At 39.5% G+C, this 24,613-nt stretch overlaps 1 protein-coding gene across 1 annotated transcript in view; it reads right to left on the reverse strand.

Annotated features, from left to right (window-relative positions):
• Positions 1–17,416: 17,416 nt before the first annotated feature.
• Positions 17,417–24,613, reverse strand: part of LOC148082722 (pyruvate carboxylase, mitochondrial-like) — a 180,748-nt gene continuing 173,551 nt past the window's right edge. The window contains exons 23-27 of the mRNA XM_087789984.1: positions 24,308–24,482; positions 23,149–23,222; positions 19,618–19,758; positions 19,315–19,416; positions 17,417–19,013 (exon numbers count right to left, since the gene is read on the reverse strand). Of these exons, the coding sequence (XP_087646110.1) occupies positions 18,864–19,013; positions 19,315–19,416; positions 19,618–19,758; positions 23,149–23,222; positions 24,308–24,482 (642 nt within the window). The 3' untranslated portion in view covers positions 17,417–18,863. The remainder of the gene's footprint in view (positions 19,014–19,314; positions 19,417–19,617; positions 19,759–23,148; positions 23,223–24,307; positions 24,483–24,613) is intronic.

A 24,613-nucleotide genomic window follows, 5' to 3' on the forward strand; every position in this document is an offset into this window, starting at 1 on the left:
CCTTCACCAAACACACCCATCATATTTCTTTCCTCCATGAGTTTTCCCCTCGCTTGAAGTCTCTGTATAATTGTTACAGAATAGATATACAGTATTTGTATAGTGTCACGTGTTCTACAGGCTCCTTGTTTGTTTCTTTTGCTTTCTAGGTCAGATACGTTTTTGTGAAATAATTCAATTAAATTATGTCTATATTGTTTTTGTTTTTTTAATAGTTCATATTTACAGATAGGACAATCAAACCATGCGAGACCAAAAGAGCACAGAGCTACTTGACTCAACTTCCAGCCAAAAATGCAGATGACCTGTAACATTATCAACATTTTTATATGAAATTAAAAAGGCTAAGAATAAAAAAAAAAACTTTAATTTAGAAAACATATTTTGGATTATTGGAATTAAAATGTAAGGTAAGGTAAGGTAAGGTAAGGTAAAACTTTATTGATCCCTCAGGAGGTCTCCTTTGGGAAATTGTTTTTTTACAATAGCCAGCAATTTTTCATAAACAACAAAAAATAATACATAAAAAATAAAATAAGAAGAACATAAAGAGGAAGAACAAGATGACACAATCTAAGTCTAAAGACAAAGACAAAGAACATAGGTCAAGGAAAGAAAAACAACAAAGACAAAGATACAAAGACTAACATGGAACAGAACATCCAGATACTCTCACTCCACTCCTGCCCCCGAACTCAGAATTGTACAATTTAATAGCCCGAGGGATGAATGAGTCCCTGAGTCTATTTGTTTTGCACCTGGGTAGGAGCATTCGTGCACTCATTCTGCTTCTCTGCTCACTGATGACAGTGTTCAGAGGATGACTGTCATCATCCATGATGGACAGTAGTTTGTTCAATGATATCCTCTCAGCAACTGTCACCAGTGAGTCCAGCTTCATTCCAACCACAGAACCAGCCCTCCTGATCAACCTGTCCAACCTGTTGACACTCCTCTTGGACACATTTCCACCCCAACACACCACAGCATAGAACAGGACACTGGCCACCACAGACTGGTAGAACATGCAGAGGAGCTTCTTGCAGATGTTAAATGATCTCAAATGATGTCAAAGTATGTGTAAGAAACAACAGCATTTAAATAAAGAAATTCACATTTGAAATGTTAAGTAAGTAAGTAATAGTTATTTTTAAGGCGCCTTTCTAGACCAGGGTCACAAATCGCTTGAGCAATCAAAAGCAATACACAGTTAAAAACACATACACATGTAAAAGCTTTTAAAGGTCAAGATATAAGACAAACACAGCAGCAACAAGAATTCAACAATTTAATATTTTGATGGCACTGATATACTTCCATTACGATGTTAATTAATTGATCCAGTTTTAACTTCCCACACAGTAACTCTTCTGGGGGCTGATTATAAATTCTGGACAGACACAGGGTCCAAACACACCAATGACATTTTCCTCCTGAGCTCCTAGATTGTGTGACTTTAATCATGGTGATAAAACGCTGACTCATGCTGAACTGTCACACTTTCGGGGGATTTCCGGGAGAAAACAATCTGTGCAGAGCCAGGAAAGTGCTGTGTCCTCACTGACCCTGGATCAGAGCGGTCAGTGGCTCGCCGCCGAATCTTTGGCCTTCACGACGAATAAGTACTTGCGATGTGCAGAGAGTGTTTTTGGGTTTCAGCTCATTAGACTCTCTCTGGTGTCAACAGATTTGGAATCATGACGACGCTCCTGGGTCTCCTTCTTGTTGTTGACCCGGTTGGAAAGGTCACCCAAGTCCGGGCAGGAGCGCAGTTTTAAACCCAAAGAATGTCCAACATGTTTTTAAAATGACCAACAGACTTTTGGTATCTGTCCTGTCGACAAACGCAGACGCACACACACACACACACACACACACACACACACACACACACACACAGGTGGGTGACTCTCAGACTTCCATTAGTACAGCAAAGATTTACCACAATGGCATTTTGTGAGCACGAATATTGTGGACGAATAAAAGTGCAGCAGTTTTCAAACTCACACCCGTCTCCGTTGAAACCAGTGAGACGGACTTGATGGAGGTGTTACCATCATGACATCAAAGGTCATGTTGCAGTTTTCAACACTTCATTTATCGCTAACGTGGAACCAGAGTAAATAAAATAGAACCTTTACCAACTCAAAGGAAGAACATCTTTGGAAAATGAAAAGTGGAGCATGAGCTTTACCCTGAAGGGTTGTTTGAGGACAAATGTTTTCTTCTTCCACTTCTTCAGAAAATAAACTCTCTAAATTCAATATTTTTTTATTGGTAGCCTTTTAAATTCAATATGAAAAAGCTGTTATCCGGATTTATAAACAAGGTGACAAAGAATAAAATAGACAACAGGACACAGAGTTTACAAAAATAGTAAGTCTTTTCTCAAAACAACAAGTCCAAGAAAAACTAAAAAGCGCTTCTTGAACACGGAGGGAGGCAGGTGTGAAAAGAGAGAGCAAATTAAAGTCCAAAAATGATCAAAGAAAAAGAAACAAAATCTCAGATGATCATGTGACATGATGGATTTTTGACGGACATTTTTAATTAATGAAACATTTCAATAACAAAATTCAATATATAATATATATTTTCAGTCAGTTTGCTAGTGTTTGTGCCGCATGAATGAAAGTGAGACGTGTTGTTTCTCACTGCAACTATCATTTGTATTATCTACACGGTCATCAAAACAAATCTTCTCTAATCTCATTTCTGCTTGTATTAAAAACAGGATGTAAAAAATAGCGGTTACTCTGTCTGTTTTGAATTAGAGCCCTCAATATGCTGGCTCGCTAACTTAGCTGGTCTGAGCTAAGCTAATGCAGCTAATCGTCTTTTAACAACGGAGAAAAGTAAAAAGCAACATAATAACTGCACACAAACCTTGCGCCTGCTACTGATGCAAAACTCAAAGACACTAACAATAATTCCAATTTAATTTAAATAGTACTTACTCGCCAACAAAACGACTGTTTTGAATTTAATCGACATCATGATTTAATAGACAGCAATTAAAAAAAAGATGAATAAATAGATTGTTGTTCTTCTATGCTTGTATTTACAAATTAAATTAAGAAGCATCAGAGTTACATTTTTTTTATTATTGCAATTATTAGTGGAGGTGGTCCACTAATCGTATAAGTGGACCACTGTGCAACATCAAACATTAGAAAATAACCTATAAAACAGAAATAAAAGAACAATTTACCATTCAGCTTTTTAAGATTATACTTAATGTACATACTGTATTTCATTGGTGTAGCCAGTTTTCTAAAATGATTTGTTTTGTTGTCTCTTCCGGGTGCATTGTTGTGGTATTTATTATTTGTATTGTTTTAAATTCCCTAAAGTAAAGACGTTTTATTCAAATCAAAAAAATGTATGTATTATGTATAAACCCTTTCCTCTCATTTCATCATAACATGCAGTTAAAAAAAAACAAAAAGACGTACAATAGCAATATTAAAAACAAAACAAAATCCTTATTCATCCTAGATTTTCTAGCACTTCTGACAATATACTCCTAAATTTACAGCAATTTCATTGATACTTAAATCATTTTTCAGTCATCAACTAGTCGATTAAACTGTTATTGATTTAAGATGTTTTATCTCTACTGAACTTGTCCTGGGTCTATCATGGAAGGAGTTCCAGGTGCGCTGTGAAGTATCTGAGACATGTTATTTGAGGGACTGTATTTCCTGACTTCATGAGGACGTGAGCAGGAGTGAGTTTCTTCTCTTTTTTTTCTGGTTACAATAATGTCGACACGTGCTGGTGAGTGAGCTTGGCTGCTCCAGGAGGCACGAGTGTCGAAGTGTAAGATAGCGTCATCTTCTCATCCCTCGGCGTCGAATCTATGCTGCAAACATCCTTCTTGTCTTTGAGCAGACGCTCGTCTTGATCTGGTTAAAGCGGCGTCATGCTCTCCCCTCAGGTACAGATGCAGCTCATTTAGCTCATTACTGTCATCTACGCTCGGGTACTGCTCACAGAGCTGCTCTCAGACATGAGACCTGCATCCATGTGCAGTCGCTCTCGCGTCCACACAAGTCCTTGATGAGGTCACAGTCTGAGGGAGCTCCAGATTGAGTCAATTATAGAAAATAGTTTCTCTCCTCCCTTTTATTTATCAATCCTTTACTGAGTCATTCATTCCCCTCTGCACTTGTTTCTTCTTTATCCCAATCTTTCCTTCCATTACTCACTCGTTTCCTTTTCCCTTTTCTTGCTACATCTCTTCTTCAGCTACTCTTCTTCTTACCACCCTTCCACAATCTTCCCTCAATACTTTATTTCACTTCCTTCTATCTCCTTCTACAGGCTCCTTGTATAGTTATTTGTTTTATCTGTTCGTTCTCTCTCTATATTACATATTATTCCAGGAAGACTAAATTTTGTAAGAGTTATTTTGTTCTTCCTGTTTGTGTTGGGATATAGACGCCCCTTTAGCTAATATCATTTTATCAACTAAAAAAATTAAGGACTTTACAATGTCCAATATGTTAGTGTGCCAATGCGCTACTTGATTAAAACATGCTTAAATAGATTAACAAACATAATTAATAATTAAAAATAATTAAAAAATGCATAACATAAGATGTGTAACTCAATTAAGGTTCTTCAAACATGCCTTTGCATCCATATCTACAGTCACAGTCAGACTTCGGGCACTGAACACAAATGTAAATATTATTTTGGCTTCATTTTATTGTGGATAAATAGCATGAACTAAAAAAATATCTTCATCCAAAGATTTATAAAAATCTGACAATCCCTTGAATTTAGAGATATAAAAAACTTTTTTTTTCCTATTTATTTTTACCTATTTTTTCTCAAAAAGGGAAATTTGTGGGCTAGTAGGCTCTGGTTCCGACCCACTCGTTTGTGTAACTCGATTAAAAAATGTGTAAATATATTTATAAATGTATAACTCAATTAACAAATGTGTAACACAATTACTATATTATTATTTATTATAATTATTAAATGCAGAATTTTATTTATAAACATACAACTTGATTCAGAAATGCCTAATGAGATTAACAGAAGTGCATCTTGATTTTCAAATGTATCTCTTGATTTACAAATGCGTAACATGATTAATAAATGCACATCTTGATAAACAAATCTATAACTAGATTTAAAAACGCTTGCACTGAATTCATATGCAAAGATCTCAAAACACATTTAAAGCTCTTCAATCCTATCGCCCCGCAATAATCCAGGTACATTTCTGGTAAAGAATATTTTCTGCTCATATTCAAAAGGTGTTTAAGGACGTGTTGAGCTTCTTTTCTTCACCTTCATCTTCAGCGAATTAAGATTCTGCCGCCGCCTCAGTTGAAAGTCTCTAGAATTCCTCCCTCAGTTGGCAGAAGTTTAAGGAGACGTGACCACGCCTCCTGCTGTTTGACACGCTCTTAAACACCTGATCGTTCATCATCTTCGTCCGTCAGTTTCATCATCGGCTCGCGAGGATTCAGCACATTTCTTCTCCTCCACGTCAGGGATCTCAGGTGAAGAACAACGGCATGAATTATTGACCCGACAGCGATATTTAACTCGCTGCTGCAAGAGTGTGAAACTGTTCTGAAATCAGTTCATCATGTTGGACGACTGGACGCTGCGATGATTCACACCCAGATGAAGTCATACATCTGCCTCGACCTCCTCCAGAGGTCAGATCAACAAGTTCTGGAGGAAGATCCGAGGCTCAGCCTGAGAGCACATGAGGAAATATATGGACACACTGATATATTGCGATATTTATTATCATGATACTGTTTTTTTATCATAGTTATTTTATATTATAATAAATTGTGTATAAAATATTCATCGTCGTTTGTTCATTGTAGTGTTGCGATTAAACTTCCTGCTAAAAGGCAGCAGTCCTTACGTCCTTTGCAGCTGAAGGTCCAATGCTATCTTGCTCGAGGACAAGAGGATGCTTCCGACTCCAGCACATTTTACAGCTGATGTTTAAACACAAATTAAAGCACATACGACTTTGTGTGGTCTTTACATTCTGCAACACCAGAGTCAAGTATTCTAACAATGCTACTATATATATATTCCTACAGTATTGCAGTATATCGCAATATATCATATTGTAAGTAAGTAAGTCATTTTTATTTGTATAGCGCTTTTCTAGACCAGGGTCACAAAGTGCTTAAACAATCAAAACAATATTCAATAAAGTATATACTTTAAAGGTCAAGATAAAACTGATAACACAACAGGAGTTCCAGAAAACCAAGGAAAAGCCTGAACAAATAAAAACGTCCTAAGATGTTTCTTGAAGGAGTCAGTAGATCATCAAACACAGAGAGAGAGGAAGATCGTTCCAAAGCTTAGGAGCAACAGTCTGGAAGGATTTCTCTCCTCTGGTCCTGAACCGTGTTCAGGAACCATCAGTAGATTCTGATCCACAGACCTCAGAGTCCGAGCTGGGGTGTAAGGCTGGATCAGATCACTGATGTAAGGAGGAGCCTGACCATGAATAGATCTGAAAGCAAGAACCAGAATTTTAAAGTTGATCCTGAAAGAAACTGGAAGCCAGTGAAGAGTTTTAAGGATCGGAGAATGTGAGTTCTTCTACTAGAGCGGGTCAGAATTCTCGCTGCAGAGTTTTGTATTAACTGCAGACAAGACAGCTCCTTCTGGTTTAAACATGAAAATAAACTGTTGCAGTAGTCCAGGCGAGAAGACACAAACACATGGATTACAAGCTCCAGATCATATTCCGACAACATTTTAACATGTTGCAACTGTATCATGATACGTATCGTATCGACAGATTTTTGCCAAAACTCACTCCTAGAAACCCTGCCTCATAACCAGTACCAGGGGCTCTGAGGAGGAGTGAGGGTCTAAGTCTAAACAGATCCAAGCATTCTGAACAATTTCTCTTAGATTTCACGGCTTGGTCTTGGAACCCTTCAACATACAAACAACATGCGTGAGTTGAAGCTGCTCAAGGACTCTCTCCTACTCTCTGCAGCAACACCAGACTCTGCTGCAGCCTCTTCAGGCTTCTTCTCGAGTCCTGATTGTTTCTCATTGTTCTTCCTCTCCAGTAGCTCTTCTGTCTGCAGCTGACCTCTGACCTCTGTTTGCTGCATTAATGGCGAAGGAGCAATAGACAGATTTTTTTTAAATCATAGCCCATGGTTGAAGGTGCTGGAACAGCCTCAGGTAGCATGAACACCTCCAGAGGTCCAGAAAAGTTCTACTGAACATATCAGGAGGTGTTTCAAATCTTAAATAGAGGTCTTCCTTCATGAGCAACTGTGATTGACAGCTGGTCATAATACCTGCTACATGTTGTGGGAGAAGGTCCGGGTCAGTAGATGAACACAGTTTGGGACTGGCCTGGGCCGAGGTCTTTCTCTTCGGCTGCAGACCCAGAATGTTCCTTTTCTCTGTATTACAAACACATCCCGGCAATAAACCCTCCGCCTCCCCCTCTAGTCTGGCAGCAGACTGACAGCTCTGCACCACAGCCTTCACACTCCAAATTGTCTCTGGCTTCGAGAAAAAACAAACAAAAAAAAGCTTCAAGGTCAAATTAAAAAAGGTTCTTGTTTTTCAAGAGCGTCGTCCCTCCTCCGGGTCTGTCTCTCTCTTCTTCCACATGTTTATCCTGCCGTCTTTCTCTCTCCAACCTCATCGTCTCACTCTCTCTATCATGTGTGTGTGTGTGTTTGCGTGTGTGTGGGTGTGTGTGTGTGTGTGTGTGTGTGTGTGTGTGTGTGTGTGTGTGTGTGTGTGTGTGACTTTGCTGCTTTCTGATCCATCAGTCAGTCACTGCGACTCTGTTGCCTCCAAATATGTCCGTCTGTCTCTCTTCAGGCACCGTCACACTGATCACATCACCTTCTGCACACACACACACACACACACACACACACACACACACACACACACACACACACACACACACACACACACACACACACACACACACACACACACACACACACACACACACACACACACCTAAACACACACACGCACACACACGCACACAAACACGCACATTACACATTTATACACGTGTACACACACACACATTTACATACACATTCACACAAAACACACACTTGCTAACACACACAAATGCATACATTTACACACAGGATCACACAAATACTCATGCACACACACACACACACACACACACACACACACACACACACACACACACACACACACACACACACACACACACACACACACACACACACACACACACACACATACTCTCATAACATACCTTTACAAATCATACAACACACATGCACACACGCATATGGTCACACGTTTGTTTTTTTATGGGGGCCTTGTACCCTCGTCACACACACTCACAAATAAACACACACACAAACAAACACACACCTGTCTAAGCTTGTATGAAACAGCTCCATTTATTTGCCTAGCAACAATGCGTCATTACCGTAGCAACAGAAGACTGTCACCTCTTGTTATTAGCACACACACACACACACACACACACACACACACACACACACACACACACACACACACACACACACACACACACACACACACACACACACACACACACACACACACACACACACACACACACACACACACACACACACACACACACACACACACACACACATGAGGGAAGGAGCGTGACCGAGCATGACAAGAACCTGAGTGAAGTGGTTGCTCAGGGTGGTCTCCCCCCGGAGGAGGGGGGACTCGGCTCTGAAGCTCAGATCAGAACTCTGACACAGAGCGAGGATCGATTTGATTGACAGCTACAATGGAGACATGGCTGCGGTGAGCCGGTGTAAGACAGCAACATCTTTCTCTGACACCATCCACGGATGACATGATGAAAACAGTGTGAATAGAAAAGAGGTAAAAAGAAAATAATAACGGTGCTCCAGGACACATCATCTACTTTATTTTTAACCTCCTGTTTTCAACTCTTATTAGCCAATAAAAATAGCAGCATCTTTACGCCTCACTAACAACTTCCTGCTGAGGATTTCAACAAAAATAAATATTATTTCTTTCTTAAGCATTCAGTCATCTGATATGTTTAATGTTTAAACTTAAAATGGAGGCTCAATAAGAAGAGTTATTAAGTGACGACTTCACAACGTGTTTTTAACATGTAACTTAGCCGTCATGCTACGTCCCTGAAGGAGACAATGGTTACCACGACAACCGGAGTAAGCGTTGACGAATGAAACAATATGGAAGATCTCTCAAACCAAAACATCACGTCCACGACTCGGCTGCATTCAGGAATAAAAATAAACACTTGTTTCAAAACCTGTTATAAGTAATTGAAAGAATGATTGTTCCTTTTTATGAAAACTCAAAAGTCTTTGAAACTGAAATAAATATTCAACAAACGTTTGATGATGTTTAAACAATCCTGACTTACAATCTAGATCAATGGAATGGATTGATAACATATTTTTCTTTTCTTGACTCACTTTGTTTTGTTGACTTAATTACAATGTAGCGATGACTGTCAACACTATCAGTGACATGGGAATAATGGTAAAAACATGAATTTCTCATGAGCACCAGAGTCAACAATAAATCATATTCTATTAAAAAAAAACATTAAACAAAAAAGGAATGCAGTACAAAAATATCACAACCTTTTGCGATCACAGCAGGAAAATCTATAACCTTTACTTTAAAAGTAAAGTTGATCAGAGACTTGATAAATAAATGTATCTTCACAGAAAAGAGCTTCAGAAAAAACACCACGACCAGCATTGTTTTCTGAGTCGATCCAACAAAAACATAGTCTGGGGAAAAATAAAAATGAATAAACTCTACCATCAACAATAACTGTAAAAGTGAGGAAAATGTGTGAAATAATGAAATCAAATAAAAGATATAAATGGAATAAAAGTTGAAACATCAGCTGTTTAACTGGAAGGATTAAAAAGTGAAACCTTCAGTGAAAGTGTTAATAAAAGGTCAAAACTGAGGAAAATGTGAGAAGGAAGATGAAGATCTAAGAAAGATTTTGGGAAGAGGTTGAGTTGGAAAAAAAGTGGTTATTAAAAACTGTTTCAGCTGTGGTCATGACTTCTAGATAGTTTAAAAATGTGATTATCTCTTCACTGGTATAATTCCGACTCCCTCCAGCATCAGCTCGACTTCCTGCTGAACCAGAACTCATTTGACTTACAACATCCTGGTTAGTAGCGTCACCAGCAGCGTTCAGGTCCCTGTTATGACGGAGAACAAAAGATTCCTCTCCTCCGGGTTCCCACTGAATTCTTGGCTGCGGTGTCGCTGGCATCTGCACATTTTGGGTCGGCACCAGAACAAAATGAAGGGAAGATTAGTTCTACTCTCTGATGACAGCGCGGTGGAAATGGAGGAGAAAACTCTTTGTTGAGTTAAATGGTCCCCAAGGTTCCATCTGGTAAACAAACTTCCAGGACTGGAATCCTGGAGACTCGGAGAGAATCTACGAGGGTGTAAAACCAATGCTGGTGAAGATTTACGGTGACGATCAAACAGTCGAGAGGAATTATGAGTCGGACTCCATCATCTTCATGAGACCATAAAGTCCGTTGCCATTAAATCATCATCACGGATGTTCACAGACTCCAGGAGACGTTCAGTGGAAGTAAATCACCATCAGAATATTGAATTGAACATTTCAAATGTTTTTTTTTAAATTTCAAGCAAAGAATATTTTTTTGAATATATTGAAAGGTGGAATTTGTATGTTTTTAAATGATTCAATCAAAATTAATTAAAAATGTTATAAATTAATGACATAGATTTCTATATTCTAAAGCCAATAATCCAAAAATGAATTTTATAAATTCATCATCATTTTTCTTTTAATCATAGCCTTTTAAATTCAACATATAAATTAATATTATATAATATATAAGTTAGTACAATAGAGCCATAATGAATTTAAAACCATACAAATTAAAAAATATTGAATTTAGAAAATGAAAAATTTAATTTTTGGAATTTAAATATCAAACTCTATGTGTAAAGAAAATAATTTCAATAATAAAATATTACATTTAAAAAAATATATATATATAAAAAAAACTCAAACTTTCAATTAAAATGTTTGTTTTTTAATTTAATTAATCTTATTCAATCGTATTTATTTAATGAAATGCTTAAAAAAACAAAAATGTAATTAGAAAATAAAAGTTTCATTATTTGAAATCATAATTTCAGCACTCGGATGATAAAGTAAGTAAATAAAGTAAAGGTTATTTGTAAAGCACCTTTCTAGACCAGGTCACACACTTTAACAATCAAAAATAATACACCGTTAAAATATATACAGTACTTTAAAAGATCAAGACACATAAGACAAACACAGGAGTTCAAGAAAATCAAGGAAAAGTCTGCACAGATAAGAATGTCTTAAGATGTTTCTTGAAGGAGTCAGTAGACTCCATCAAACACAGAGAGAGAGGAAGATCATTCCAAAGCTTAGGAGCAACAGCCTGGAAGGATTTCTCTCCTCTGGTCCTGAACCGTGTTCAGGAACCATCAGTAGATTCTGATCCACAGACCTCAGAGCCCGAGCTGGGGTGTAAGGCTGGATCAGATCACTGATGTAAGGAGGAGCCTGACCATGAATAGATCTGAAAGTAAGAACCACATTTTTATAATTGCTCCACCTATGTCTGGTTTCCTCAGGTCGTGGCTACTGTTGGCTGAAAAGAGATGCAAGGGTGTCTGCAGGCAGCAAGTGTCTCCACAACAGAACCTCCAGGTTCCTGAACCCTCAGACTCACCAGAACAAACAGTAGGAAGTGCAGTGATTACCCGAGTGTGTTTAGTTGCAGCGTCCCAGAGGAGAAGTCAAACTGCTTCAATATTCATGCTGTGAGCTCTTTAAAAAACACACTAATGGAGTCAAAACTGGAGAAATTAACAAAACATCGGATGGAGGGAAGGAGAGAGACACACTGAAGAGACAGACTCGCTCTCCAGGAAGAAGACTTGAAGACGGGTCGAGTGGACACACTCCACAGCTGAAATGTTTTAGAAAAAGAGAGGATGAAGAGTGAGACTTGACCTGAGCGTGGTGAGGAGGAGAGCCTTGACTGATAGAATCCTGACAGTTACATGAAAAGACACCACAGGAAGTCAACGTCTCAAATCAAATCAGACACTTCACTAGATTCTTCACATGGAGGCACGAACGGTTCCAGAGCGGTCGGTCATTATAGTAATAAAAATAGCAATATTGTGCTAATTAACATGTTTGTAATGATCCGTATATTATCAATAATACTTTATTTACGTCAAATAGATTTTATGAACATAGACGTTTAACTTAAACGATTTACATATTGTTAAAATATAATGGTCTCTATCCTTTTATTCTCATATATTATATATGTACCTTAACATTTTCATGATTTTCCTTTACGATCATTGGATGTTTGGTTAAGAAATTTTGGTTGAATATATAATATAAGTAACAAACACAGTAATAACTTCAGGTGGAATCAAGCTTTGATTTTCAGAAAGTGAGCAAGAATTGTTTAAATTAATTTTAAATGAGGCATATACATACATTCAGACCACGATCCTCCTTTTGCAGAAAAACAACCTTTAAATTCTTCCTGGAGCTTCTGATTAGAGACTGGATTCTAGCTATAGAATGGATATTATAGAATAATATTCAGGGCTGGGGACTGAGATGGTGATTCCAGGGCATTGCATTTGATCCTCTGCATGAATGCCTTAGAAGATTCTGAGCAGTTTTAGGGTTGTTGTCTTGATTCCTGGACCTTGTTCTCCAGGATCTGCTGATATTTCGTCAGTCCACCCTATTCCAAAATGATGCTTCCTCAAAGACCCTTCCATCAACATCTCCTTGATCAGGTTAAAGGTCTTTGGAGCTGATCTGTGGGTCGACTGTAACTGGTCTCACCATCCTTTAACTCTGCTCATCTGAGAATTTTCTTGGTCGTCCTTCTCCTCACGATGTTCCTCACTGTTCAAACTAAGAGCCATAATCTCAGAGACATCTTTCTATATGCTTTACCTAAACTACAAATATAAACCATCTTTGTTTTCAGGTCATGTTGAGTGTTTTGTGGCTCGCATGTTGCCACTATTGACATTTAAAGAGGTGAAACACTTACTATTGACCTCCTTAAATCAACTTTCTCATGATAGGATTCACCAGGTCAAGGGTCACTGAGGTTATCAAACTAATTTTTAGTTCAACAATTAGTGCTACTAGTATTGAAATCAATAAAATGAAAATAGTTCCTACATTAATGCAAATGCCTGATTTAGTTATAATAATTCTTGCACACTTTCTGTAAATCATATAAACTTAATTTCACTTCTCAAATATGACTGTGTTCACCTCCTTGATGATATATTTAACCATCTCTTATCAAAATAATCAATGATTTATTAATGTACAGAGGTGCCCAAACGTTTGCATACCAATGTATTTATACAATTAATCAGTTAGAAAAGAAAAACATAAATATTAATTTGTTTTTACACATAGAGTTTGATATTCTAGTTCCAGTCATTCACAAATATATTTACTGAATTAGATATATTTTAAATCATAGCCTTTTAAATTCAATATAAAAATGCTGGCATAATATTTGAATTCAGTCATTCAATATTCAAATGGAACTGTTTTACCATAAAACAATGATTTAATATGGGGACCCGGGGTCAATGTTATCATTAATAAATATTTAATTATATAGTTTAAAAGAAAAAATAATAATTATGTAACAAATGGAATAAAATTCACATTGAATCCAAAATATTAAATAACAAAATCCAAATGAAATTTGGATCAAAAAACAAGCATTAAAAAATTACCCCTCCAGGCCAAGTGAGTTTGAGACCCCTGGAGTCAATGGTCCGGCAAAGTTCTCTCCAAAGCCGCCTGGTTTTCTTCGCCTGCCTGGTCTCAGCACCTCAGCCCGTCCCCCGCCCTCACACATGAGCAGCCGCCGGCACGACCAGGACGACAGGTAACCCAGCGATTAAACCGACGTCTGACAGGATCCTCAGCGAAGGGTTAAAATAATCTCTCTGTCCCTCCAGCCAAGTCTGTCAGTCCAAGATATCAAAGTCCACATATTTCATTTGAGAAACCAACGTTTACTCTCCGTCTGACGTTTCACCTTCATGCTCCAGTGTTGCCAAACTCTGGTGCACACACATGGACGCACACACACTCGATAAAGCCTAGAAATAACCCAGACAGACAGTCATGGTGTGTGTGTGTCTGGACTTGAACGAAGGGCCTGAGAACATCCACTAAGTTCCTTGTGTTTTTCTGGATCCTGGGCAGCTCAACTCTGAGACCCAGGCGGGAGCCGAAGGCTGCTCCAGGATCAGACCCCGACTGTGATGGACGAGGAGGGAAGAATCCGCCGACAGATCCGACTCTTGTTTATTCTGCAGGAGGATTACGGAGGAGGAAGGGATTACACAACAGAGGGATTACAGCTCACACCTCCACGCCCCGGCGGACCTCCGTGATTAGTGAGAGACCCACATTCGACTAGACGTCTCGAAAAAAAATCAGCACTTCAACCTCCTCTGGACATGTTCGCCATGACGCTGCCATAAATCATCTACCAAAAAAAGTGGCGCCTAAGCAAAGTCTGAGTGTCCCGTGGGTTGACCCCAGGACTCCACCCTCCTGGGACCACATGAGGAGAATCGGGGCCTAATGAGAAGCTCTTCATGTCAGTGCCGATTCTCTGAGGGTGTGAACAGACAAGAGCTGACCCTCTAATGATTTTAGGGACACCACAGGGTTCACTCCTCGGGTCCCAGAAGGTTTTCTAATTGGATTAAACTTGAATGAATCAACCCCTTATGTTTTCAATCAACCTCCTGTTGTGAGGAGACGTCACCTCGAGCGCACCACATACACAAGCCAGGTTTCAGCGCCCCCACCTGGCCCACCGAGAACAAATCAGTTTGTCGATTTTCTATGTGATCGTAAATATCCAAAGACTTTCTAAAACATTGGAAGGTTTTTTTTTTACTTCTGGCGGGTTGTCATGGGAACACATCATCGTCTTCAACAGTCAAGTGTAACTGAAATGATTATTATGGAGCCGCTGGAGGCCTCATTATCATGCTCAGTGTTTAATGTCGGCGCCACACCAGAGAATTGGACTCTGCAGGGCGGGAATGAAAGAAAATAACTCAAATCATCAGCTGGAATTAAATATTGGGCAAAAGAGCTCTTTGAACGTTTCGGGCTTTTCTACGACTCATGAACGTGATGAGCCTCCTCGCCATCATCTCACACTTCAATCAGCTGCGGATGATCCTAAAGATTTCTAAACATCTGTCCATCATAAAGGCAGAACTTTACCACAAATGTATGTCACTATTTACTTGAAAAATCAGTTTCTGTAAATTATTTTGTCTCTGTTTTTTTCAACTTTTGAAAAAATGTCTTGTTCATAAAATAAAATACACTTCCCTTAAATCACATTTAACTTAATCCCTTGTTGTTTTCTATTCATGCTATTCTTCATGATTTTCACAAACGTCATAATACATTATAAAGCATGTCTAGGACTTTAATGAAGAAGTTACGACAGTTAATAATCATGTATATCAACTTATAATACGACAAACTCTCACTCAAAGCTTTGGCATTTTTTCTGGACTGCCTGATCTTAATTGTTTTAAATAATGGTGGTCACTCATTTCTCTTCACTTGGCTGATTAGTTTTTTCTTTTTTGGAGGTCATCAAAAAATGCCTAAAAGGTGCATAGTTGAGTCTCTTGGTCTTGTTTCCATGTCGGAGGAATGGCTTTTTGGCTGCAACTCTTCCACAAAGACACTTCTGGCCAGACTTCTCTGGACAGTAGATGGTGAACCTGGTCCCACTGGTTTCTGCCAGTTCTGAGGTGATGGCACGGCTGAACATCTTCTGATTTCAAAGGGAAATAAGCTTGATGTGTCATGTTTCCTTGGCCGACCACTGCGTCTACAATCCTCAACGTTGTTTCTTTGTGCTTCTTCTCAAGAGCTTGAACATCTTGAAACCCCAGCGCGCTTTGAAATCTTTGTCTGGGAGAAACCTTGCTGATGCAGTAGAACTACCTTGCGTCTTGTTGCTGCTCAGTCATGGTGACCTGTGACATGAAACTTCATAACCTCAGCTTGGTAGCAGAGTTTGTTCCTCACCCTGTTTTAAGCTCCTACACAGTTGTATCTTTTTCATTTAATGACTGTGTTTCAACCTACTTGTGAAATTGGTGATCATTAGTACCTGTTTGACATAATTAGTTGATCATACACTATAATCCTACAAAACCCCTGACTTTGTGCAAATGTACCTAGAAGAATTGATGCTGGTTTTCAGGCAAAGTGTAGTAACAACAAATTTTGATTTAGATTTCTCTTTTGTTCGCTCACTTTGCAAATTGATTAAAATAAACAATTATTATTTATACTTTTGAAAGAATTCTTAGTTTACAGCCTTTTTTCACACCTGCCTACAACTTTTTGCACGATACTGTGGTATATATATATATATATATATATACACACACACACATTAAAACAAGATTTCTTTCTTCGTCCTTACTTCTTGTTGACAGAGCTCTTACAAGGAAACACAAAACCTCCTCATCAAACTTAAACATTGGTCTTGAAGCAACAAAACTTTGCCAAGCTACCAAATTTTTATTTTTAGGCACACCTTCAATGAATGGCGTATTATAGAACTGTTTTCATAAATAGATTGCACGCTTCTATTTGCATGGCGCATATAATAAAAGATACAGTCAAACGTTTGACTGGGGTTGCGTTATGCATCCACTAGATAAAGCTGTGCTAAAGGGAACGTCAACAAAACAGTCAGATAAAGTCAACCTTTTTTTAGTTGAGCGCATGCATTACAGCTAGAGTGCGCATGTATGACATGTTGAACGCACGTGTGTGTGACTGGTTGATTGCACAGCAGAGTGATTTTGAGTGTACAACAACCAAAACACACTCGCTCAAAACAGTGGTAGTAATCTCACTCCATAGCCGTCCGCCATGATGTGACGTGCATGGTTAATCCCACCCCGTGATGACGCAGTGATGCAATTCTGCCCACTGTGTGTCGGCTCTGAATCATGAAAGTGTTTGTTAACAAGTCACCACCAGGTAATGTTCATGTATAAAGTAATCCAGATTATAAGGCGCACTGTCGTTTTTGAGAAATGTAAAGGATTTTAAGTGCGCTTTAAAGTGCGGAAAATACTGTACTTGTGGAAACATCCTAACCTCTGGTTTCTTACTGAGGTCATCTTGGAGGTGCTGATCCTCATCCCTGCTGCCTCACATGCAGACACCGGGAGATGATCAACTATGTTCAGAAGAGTGATGAGAAGAGAATGAAAGGAGTATTCAAGTTAAACTTTATTTGTAAGTACAGATGGAACAATCACTTTGTTACTCTCCATCTTCTCATTAAGACTTGTACAACACAGAAATGTAAACTAACATCTAACATCTGTATATGCTGATGTCAGAGATGAGTCATAATGAGATGGATTTGATCCACGAAGTCTAATCCAACAAGAGCTCTGAGAAGAACGAATCTTTACGTTGCATTGATCCGGCCGCTGCCGTCTGTCGGAACAGGAACGCGGGAATATCGAAGAGATCGAACGCTATCGTGTCACAAAGAAAAAGCTCAGCGCTTTCAGGATTGGAGCGATAATCTGGAAGTGCCGAAAGCGAGTGACCACAGGAGGCGCTGTTTCCTCGTGTGCGTCACTTAAACAAGTCACCTCCTCAACGCAAAGATTTTCCAAAGGGCAGAAGACCAGTGTAAGAAGACAATCGTAGTGGATTTGCATAGATTAAACAATAGAAAAATACTTTAATGTTGGACTTCATCATTTCTGCAGCTACACTGTGCCTCTTAAACCACCAGGTGACGTTGAAAACATTCACATACATAAGTAATTTACGACGCCAATGGAGTGGAAGTGCTGTTGAATGTTGCCATGGTAACACAAGTGTTGTCTCATTTGTTAGGGTGTTCAGCGTCGCTCATATTTGACGCAGTTAATTTCAAATCAATGAAGAGTTAATTCAGAAATTAATCAGCAGAAAATAACAGCGCTTGTGCTTGTAATCCCATTAACGCTCTACGTTTCAATCACGGGGCAGACGGACCTTTTATTATTTCTTATGAACACCTGCAAATGATGAGACTCACTGTTTGTGCTTCTAAATATTTGACTTTGTTGTGCTTTTTTCAGATAATAGCGTTTGACTTCCTGGCTGAACACTTTTCTTTTGAGGGGTTTTTCACAAACAATTTCCAAAAAACCTTTTGACATTTTGGAACAATTCTAGAGGAACAGGAAGTGGAGGAAAAGTAGTTTGTAACAGCTTTTCTTTTGCGTTGATGTTGAGAAACAAGAAACATTTTGTTTTGCGTGACTTGGCCGGATGAAAGCGCGACGGCAAGTCCTCTAGAGCGACATAAAGACTTGTAGAATTGTTAATAAAGTGACACAGATATATATATATATATATATTCAGCAACCTTGTCATCACTGATGGAGCTACTTAGACCTCGTTAGACATTAAATGAAGGAATGTCATGATTCTACTTTTAGTGTCGAGACTATTTTTTCTTTAAATTCCCTTTTCTATGAACACATGACTCTAATTTTAGATTTCTGTCGTCAGCCTACAGGAATAAACGCCACTAGTTTTTTATTCCTCTAACGAACATCACAGTGACTCCTCCTCTCCTCCTCTCCTCCTCCTCTCCTCTCCTCCTCCTCCTCTCCTTCTCCTCTCCTTCTCCTCCTCCTCTTCCTCTTCCACTCTACTCCTCGATCTCCAAGATCAGGTCGTCGCCCTCCAGGGATGAGTCCGGGGTCACGTGGATGAACTTGATGGTGCCGGACACGGGCGAGTTCACCACCGTCTCCATCTTCATGGCGGAGAGGACACACAGCGGCTGACCTTTCTCCACCTGAAGCACCAACAAGAAGACTTCGTTCACTGTACACTCCAACCTGACTTCGTGCTACTTATGGAAGCATAACATGTCATCTGAATATTCAACGTAGAATTTTACATTCCTACAAACTCAGGGGTCAGGGGTATATATTTGGCCCACCTTATGATTGGTTAAAGGTTAAAGCATGTTGATATAGATAGATTTTGACCAATGAAGATGACAGTGTTTAAGATAAGACTTGATATTGATTGAGTGATCAGTCATCCCTTAAGAATCTGAATCGAATCAAGAGTGTCTCCTATAGCCCACTGACCTTTGACCCGACTTCCACTTTCACCTCCAGGACCTTCCCGGGCATGGGCGCCCCCACCTGGCCCTTGATGGACTTCTGCGCTTTGGGATGGAACTTCATTTCCTGGTGGAGACGTGCGAGGGGTTCATTCATCACCTTTTCCGTTTTCATGAATAAATTCACCCCCCCACTAACACAGCACATGAAATATGACACCCCGGATTAAATGAAAGTGCCAGGCCCCGCCCACTTTCCCTCCCTGTGGTGTTTTACAAACAGATTTATCCCTCCTCTCCGTCATCCATCACTCCCCCTCGCACACACCTTCATGGCGACGGTGTCCTTCACCAGCACGGACCTCAGCTGTCCGTTCAGCTCAAAGAAGACCTCCCTCTGTCCCGCCTTGTTCAGGTCTCCGAGCGCCAGCGCCTTAATGTGGAGGGTCTTCCCTCGCTCCAGCTCCACCTGAAACACATTCCATCCACAGAAATGGGATTAGAGCCACTCTGTAGCTCACGTGATCGATGACAACTCAGTTTGAAGGAGAGACACGAGAAGCTTTGGCAGGAGCAGCAAAAACTCACCAGTTTGACGGCGAGAATGTTATTATAAAAGTGTTTTTCATCTTCTAAAATAATATTTAGAAGTTGCAGTTGAAACTCGAAATTTTTACTTCTTTTTGAATAACTAAATATAACTTGGTAGGTGGTAACATTAAATCAAAATATTTATATTGAATTACAAAAGGCAATGAATTAATAGGTTTTGAAGTGTTTTAAGGTTTTTTTAATCATTGGAATCAGAATATTCCCCCCAAAAAAACAACAAAACATTAATACATACAATATATTTTAAATTGAATTAAATGATTCGAAACATGGACAGAACAACATGGATGTATAATCAAACGCACATTTCATCGTCCAGAATCTAAATCCGACTGTCAAACATCAACTGAACCTCAACTGAAGGAGGCGTCGCAGTAAAATGGACCGACCACCAGAGTCTGTCAGTTCCTGGTAAATTGGCGACTAAACGTGTGTTGGTTCTGATCTCAGAGCTTCTTTCATCACGTCGTGGAGCACAAATCAAACGTTAACAACAGCGTTCATTGCCTCCTCTGAGGGATTGACGAGAAGAAGAAGAAAAAGCCGGTCACTTCCACCTTCCTTCCTCCGCTGGTCCTGCTAATTGGACCTGATCTATAGGGGGAACCCGTCCACACTACAACATCGGTGTGTGTGTGAGTCTGTCTGCGTGTGTGTAGATGTGGGTGTGTGTGTGTGTGTGTGTGTGTGTGTGTGTGTGTGTGTGTGTGTGTGTGTGTGTGTGTGTGTGTGTGTGTGTGTGTCTAGGTGTAGGTGTCTGTGTGCGTGTGCGTGTGCGTGTGCGTGTGCGTGTGCGAGCGACTCCAGCCGAGGCGCTCCATGCGTTTGTGGAATAATGAAGTGACATGTCGGTGACAGCAGATCCATTTTACTGAAACTAAAACGTTCCACTCCTCCGTGATGGTTCCACGTCTTCTCCACCTGTTTATTGTTCCACTGCTCATCTCTATGAGAGTCTCCTCCAAAATGCAACTGCAAGAACGGCAGCTTCTTTGACGGAGGAAGAAAAAAACCCATCAGCAGCAAAAAGTCATTTGTTGTCTTCACAGTCCACAGCAATCTCATCCCTTCATTCACTCGCTGCCAGTAATTGGGGGTTCGACTCCAAAGATGGACCCCCCGGAAAGATCCATCACAGATAGGGGAAAGATATGAAAAATAGCATAGTTCAACTTCAACTATAGTCTTCATTAGCTAATGGCTACTTTAAAAAATAATCCACATGAAATCCTGTTCATCCACAAGGATATTGACCAAGACATCACAGGGTCGGCCCGGAATTCAGGGTCGGTCGGAATTTTTTGAGTATTGTTTTGATTGTTTAAGCGCTTTGTGACCCTGGTCTCGAAAAGCGCTATATAAATAAATATTACTTACTTACTTAATTCCAAAATAACGCCGGAGTCACCTCAGCTGGCTTGTCTTGATACACTAATGCAAGCCGTTCTACTCTGAGCCTCTCCTGGATGACCAACCTTCTTACGTGAATTTAAACTCATTTTTAAAGAAAAGTGCTTAATAGCAGTGGAAATATATATTGAAATTAGCTTTTTTTTCTCCATAAACACGTAATAGCGAAATGATAAGATCAAATATCAGATGAGACGATGGAGAAACGTGCAGTGTAATTTACTGGATACATGAGTTAATAGTATTATATATTCTTAACCCGAGGCGATGCAATTCTAATCAGATGTAGAAGTTGAATAATCTATTAAAAAGGATTACATGCATGTTCAAGTTGCCAGTATGGGGCGACATAGCTCAGATGGTAGAGTGGTTGCCTGCAGTCCAAAAGGTTGCAGGTTCAATCCCAGCTCCAGACAAGCTTGTGTCGTTGTGTCCCTGAGCAAGACACTTCACCCTGATTGCTCCTGATGGTGAACTTGGCGCAAGTGTGCAGCCTACTCCCATCAGTATGTGTGAATGGCTGAATTTCCCTTCGCGGGACTAATAAGGGATTCTAAAGAAGAAACCTGTTTTATTGAATCGGTGTCTTCCATCAACAAACGTTCCTGCCCTGCAGGAGTCCAACACTCAGGAAGTGAGAAACTGATATTGAATATTCACTCCGAGAATGAAGCAGCGATCGAACCAACACTCAACTGGAGACTGAACCAAAGTTACACTGACATCGAAACAAATTCGATACAATTCAAATACAATTAAATAAAATCTACAGTCATCATAACGCTCTCCATTTTGCAGGTCATAAAACATATATCGATGCACATAAAAACACTTTAATCCAGGGAACAAACTCATCTTCTACGAATCACATATTCACTCCTTTCCTCCATGAAGGTTTTACCACATTAACCTTTTCTGCCGAGAGTCTGACCTGATGTCCAGAGGGACCAGAAATACTATTTCATGTCAATATCGAGAGTCTAATGTCAACAAGCTGTAAACGCCTTCAGATATTTAATAGATGAAGATTCAAATCTGTGTTTGTCCTTCTCACGTGTTGAACTTTACACACCGCTCACTCATGAAGGGAATTCATAACTGGCATTAAAACATATCCCTCCGTAATGATGTATTCGCTTCACTTCTTAGCCCTTGTGTTATCTCAGGGCCAAGTTGACCCGAAGGCCAGAACACAAATGTGCTTGTGGTATCCCTTGTGTTGTCCATCTATTTCTGGAAGCCAGAGAGGTCGTTCACCGTGACCAAGAGGCAACACAAGTGACTTGACAAATAAATGTGTTTTCGGGTCTTCGGGTCACCTTGACCCTAAGATAACAAAAGGTTAAACGACATTTGATGAATCTTCTAATTTGAATCATCTTGAAAACTCGCTAATCCAATGAGCTCGATCTTCACAAACATCGATTCTTTGACTCAGTAGTGTCAATAAAGTTATTGAATATGAAACACCAAAGTCAAAGAATAATGACACAGCACTAACCTGCTGCACACCACGGTTGCTTTTGGTTCATGTCCTGAATTAAAATGAGTTAAATCTACTTCAAATACTCGTTTAGCTTTACTAGAACAGAAAATAATTTGGGGTCTTTTCTCCTGTGTTTGGACCCTCAATGACTCCCTCCATCTGCTGAATCTCCTGCTGTTTTCACTTCCTCCTCAGTTCTGAAGTATAACAGTGAGTGGACATTCTAAATGTCAGTGGACACTTTGCTGCAGGTTAGAAGTCCAGCCAGGTGTCCCTCAGAACACTTTTCTACCCTGAAGCAAGTGTTTACAGTGAGGTGCAGAGTAACTGTACAAAGGCTGGTGTCAGTACCTCAAACTCCTCTGCGATCTTGGGTCCGTCCAGGAAGAGCCTGGTGCTCAGGCAGTCGACTGGACCGAAGTTAGCTGGAAGGACAAAAACATGTTAACGAATAAAAGAAAAGAACCTTCGGCCTTCAAGGTACGCAGAGATTTAGGTTAAACACTTGTATCAATTAGGATTAAGGAATGGTTTCATGCTTCAATGCTGCTTCAATTTTCCTATCAATGGTCTTAAGTCATAAAGTGGAGGCAAATGTAAAAGAGACAACCTCTTTAAATCCACCTCCACACGGATTATGGTTCAATTTAACATTTCTAACGTTAAATCTTGGATTTAAAAAAAATATACACTTCTTTGTATGCATTAATTATATAACTCTATCTTGAATAATTAAATAAAAAGTGAATATTATCAAAATGAATTATGTTTTTTCCAACACATGGAGTAATAACTAATTCAAATAGTACAAATGTTTAAATGATCTAAATGTAATGTATTTTTTAAATTCATAGCGAATTCAATTCAATGTACAAATGTTGGTATGATAGAGCCACCAGACAAAACCAAAAGAATACCAAACTATTTGATCGAACTTTCAGTCAATCATTCGACGTGCAGATGATGATGTAGAAAAAGAAAACATTTAAACAATTCAATGTATATTGTAACAATACTCTGATAGTACTGAGAACATTTCTCAAGTGAACAGGAACACGAGCTACAATCTTGTGTTGAAATCAAATGCACATGTACTGCGTGACAACAGCACAATGCAGGAGCCATGAAATTGAAGTTTCGGAATATTGAATAGTAAACAAGCGACAAATATTAGTAACTATACAGGAGTATGTTTATATTATATGTAGACAGTCAAGTTTTATATATTAAACATTTAAGGAAGGTATGAAATTATTGTTTCTTTCTGAATTTTAAACAAGTTCTTAACTGGTCTTTACAATACCTGAGCTACACGTTAGCATCGTTGACACGGTGTTTAGATTAATGGATAATAATATTGACGCTCTTGCCGTTATTTCAAGCAGCTCGTTGGAAATGATCAGATAGTTTTATGTCAATCAAACTCACGCCATTTGCCCCGCCCTGTCTGTGCTCTGAGAGAGCCTTGAGAGAAAAAACACATCGGACTCTTAAGATTCTTTCTACTCACAGGTAAATTCTTTATACTCGTTGAAGACTTTGGGGTACATGGCGGCTGACACCACATCCTCAGGGGTGATGTCATCACCATGAGCCGCTCGGAGCCCCTCCTCCAGTGCCTTGAAGTCCATGGGTGGCAGCGAGGCGCCGGGGCGACCCTCCACACGAGGAAGCGACTTGAGCACCTGCGTGAGGCGAAGACAGGAAGAGCAGTCAGGGATCAAGACCAGTTTGAGGTTTGACATGATCCTGGAGAGACTCGGGATGAAAGCTGTCAAACCGCCTCAGTGAGAGCCGGATGAAGTTGTTTGAAGAA

Source organism: Callionymus lyra, chromosome 4 (assembly GCF_982586985.1).
Source record: "Callionymus lyra chromosome 4, fCalLyr1.hap1.1, whole genome shotgun sequence".
In the NCBI taxonomy this organism is placed as follows: domain Eukaryota; kingdom Metazoa; phylum Chordata; class Actinopteri; order Syngnathiformes; family Callionymidae; genus Callionymus; species Callionymus lyra.